We start from the raw sequence: 3,237 nt of genomic DNA, 5'->3' as shown, positions 1-3,237 counted from the left end.
AGTAACCCACCCAGACCCATTTCCCTCTGACTAATGCACCTAACGCTACTGGCAATTTAGCATGGCCAATCCACCTGACCTGCACATCCTTGGACTGTGGGAGGAAACCAGAGCACCCAGAGGGGACGTACACAGAAATGGGGAGAACGTGCAAACTCCACACAGACAGCCACCCAAGGCTGGAATCGAACCCAGGTCCCTGGTGCTGTGAGGAAGCAGTGTTAACACTGAGCCACTGTGCCATCCCCTCTATCAGCATCTGTGGAGAGAGAAACAGACATAACCTTCCGAGTCCGGTATTATTCCTTTCCAGAGCAGAAACCCGAGGGATCTGTTTTCTGAAGGAGATCTGTACTGGATGCCAGCATGAAGGCCAGATACTGCCAGACCTACCACATTTTTTGTGTGTTTTGGGTAAATGAGTCATTCACTCCTTATTATGAAGCTAGAATCACTGGACCATAAGAGGTTGAGGGGTGACCTTGTAGAGGTTTATAAAATCATGAGGGGCATAGATAAGGGGAATAGCAGGTAGAGTTTCCCTCGGGTGGGGGATTTCAAGACTGGGGACACATTTTTCAGTTGAGAGCAAGAAAGACTTAAAAAAGACATGAGGGACGACGTTTTTACACAGAGTAGTTCGTGTGTGGAATGGCCTTCCAGAGGAAGTGCTGGATGCAGGTACAGTCACTACATTTAAAAGACATTTGGATAAGCCCATGAATAGGAAAGGTTTGCAGGAATGTGGGCCAGGGGCAAGCAGGTGGGACAAGTTTAGTTTGGGATTATGGTCGGCACGGATTGGTTGGACCGAAGGGTCTGTTTCTGTGCTGGATGACTCTGTGAAATGAAAGAGAAAACCGCACAATTTTCTTTTGTCGTGCCTCAAATATTTTCCCACTGGTTTATTTTCTTTCCCCCTTGCAGCTGTTCCCCGGAGATTAATGTTGAAATTCTGGAGATTCTGGCTTCGGTGGGGGTCACATGGGCCTAAGGGTTTGAAGGGTCTCTATGGTTTTGACATCCAAACAGAGGGAGGGGCTGTAATAATGGCAGATGAACCTTGGTGAGGGGGTCGATGAAGGCTTGATGTTTGGAGGTAAGTGCCGCCTGCAGGTTTAACCTGGCTTTCCTGTGCTATCCTCTCTTTGAAGCCTTCCCGCAAGCCGGGAGGGGGGAGGGGGAGGGGTGGGGGTTATTCTGGCCAAGTTTGTACAGCTCGGCCTCGGCTTAGTGGAACTCTGCGTGACCCCCTTTGAGGGAGGGAAGTGGCAGATCCCGGAATATAAGCGCGGAGTCTGCAGCCTGGCCCACGCTGAGAGCCATGGGCTGCAATAACAGGGCGAGATCCGAGGCAAACATGGGAGATGGACTGCTTCCTTTATTCATCCCGACTGCTAATAACTCGGAGGCATTCCTTTCCAGTGCAGCGAGAAAGACACAGGAGCTGAAGGGGGCAGACAAGTCGTCTTTTCTTCCTGGGGAATCAGTTCAGCTGGCAAAGGTCAAGAAAATATATGTAAACTCTGGAAGCAGGCTCTACCCGAAGCATAGCAACACAAAGGGAAGGAGTGAATTGCTTTAGAAAAATGTTTACCTTGGTTGATCTCCACTCAGCCTTTAAGCCCTCTTCACTTGCTCTCGTTTTAATTAAATTTTAATCGGAATCTTTCAGGGAGGATGGGCGAAGGGTCCGCTACATCATTCAAGAGGCCGAAACCAATCTCTTTCCAACTGAGGCTGGCTTAACTCCTTCTGTACCTTCCCTCGCATCGCACCCTTTGCCTTCTCTACTTCTCCCTTTCATCGCTCCTGTTCTTCCCCGGCTCCTAAAGACACAAAACAAAAACAGCACCCATCTTCACCGCAGAAAAAAAAAGGAACAGCAAAACAAAAAACTCAGCATTGACACGTTACTATGGTGCTCATGTGTGGCAGCAGGATTCCCGACTGTTGGAAGCAGCCTGCTCCTGGAGGCCTTACTCTGCTTCTCACTGCTCCATGTTTTGATTTGCCCCTCTCCCTTATTCTTTATCTTATCCCATAAATATCCAGAAAGGCAAATCAGTAAACTTCCTTTTTTTTTTAAGAAGGTCCAAAGTTATTTTAGGCCTAGGTTTTCCAGGGCCTACAGACCTTGGCTGGAATGGGAGCACACTCAGGGGACTTGATGCCTGCCTCCAGTTAGTTAGGCCCCTGTTGCCATGGGGAAAGTGGAAAATCCTAGTCACTTGCCTTTATCCTGAACCAATCCTTTAATGGACCCAATGTACACACTGCACCTTTTCATTTCTCCGCACCATTTTTCTGATTGTGGACCGAATTGGGGATAAAGGCTGCTTTAATAAGTAAGTTTTTGTTGAAGGATTGTCACACTTTTTTCAAAGAAAAGCTCATTGGAAGCACTGTTTACACAGCTGTAGGTTCAAGCAGCAGGCTGGAGGAAAGACTGCAGTTGGGCTGGAACCTGGGACTGGAGATTTGGCCAGCAACTAGTTACTGATGGGTCTGTGGAACGGTGGCCAGTTTCTGAGGATAAAGGTCTCCCTTTGTCAAAATAATTTTTGTTCAGCATAGAAGCCTGGCTCATGCTTTCTGTCAACCATATCCAGAAGATAGGCAAATTGGGGGATCCCTCCATACTATCATGAAATCTTTAACATTTCCATTTGAGTCATAGAGTCATACAGCATAGAAACAGACCCTGTGGTCCAACCACCCCACTCTGACCATAATCCCAAACTAGACTAGGCCCTTTTGCCTGTGCTTGGTCCATACCCTTCTAAACTTTCCTATTCATGTACTTATCCAAATGACTTCTAAACGACGTAACTGTACCCAGTTCCATCACTTCCTCTGGCAGTTCATTCCGAGTCACTGTACGCGTAAAAATGTTACCACACATCTTTTTAAAATCTTTGTCCTCTCACCTGAAAAAGATGTCGCCATCGTCTTGAACTCCCCCACCCTAGGGAAAAGACCCTTGTTACTTACCTTATCTATGCCCCTCATTATTTTATAAACCTCTATAAGGTCACCCCTTAATCTCCAGCGAAAGAAGTCCCTGCCTATCCAATCGCTACTTATAACTCAAACCTTCCATTCCTGGCAGTATTACTTATAACTCAAACCTTCCATTCCTGGCAGTATTCTGGTAAATCATTTCTGAACCCTCTCAGTATAATAATATCCTTCCTAAAGGAGGGTGACCAGATCTGAACACTCTAGTCCAGAAGA

General features: G+C 47.0%; 1 protein-coding gene across 1 annotated transcript in view; it reads right to left on the bottom strand.

The window, feature by feature from the left end:
• LOC122547113 (trichohyalin-like) overlaps window positions 1-2,949 on the bottom strand; it is a gene marked incomplete at its 3' end in the record, with an annotated part of 17,836 nt that extends 14,887 nt beyond the window's left edge. Inside the window, exon 1 of the mRNA XM_043685688.1 lies at window positions 2,931-2,949. Within this exon, the coding sequence (XP_043541623.1) occupies window positions 2,931-2,949 (19 nt within the window). The remainder of the gene's footprint in view (window positions 1-2,930) is intronic.
• Window positions 2,950-3,237: the final 288 nt, after the last annotated feature.

The sequence above is a fragment of the Chiloscyllium plagiosum genome, unplaced genomic scaffold (genome assembly GCF_004010195.1).
Source record: "Chiloscyllium plagiosum isolate BGI_BamShark_2017 unplaced genomic scaffold, ASM401019v2 scaf_6555, whole genome shotgun sequence".
Taxonomy (NCBI): Eukaryota; Metazoa; Chordata; class Chondrichthyes; order Orectolobiformes; family Hemiscylliidae; genus Chiloscyllium; species Chiloscyllium plagiosum.
Note: the sequence above shows the minus strand (reverse complement) of the source record. Positions and strands in the feature narration are given on the sequence as shown.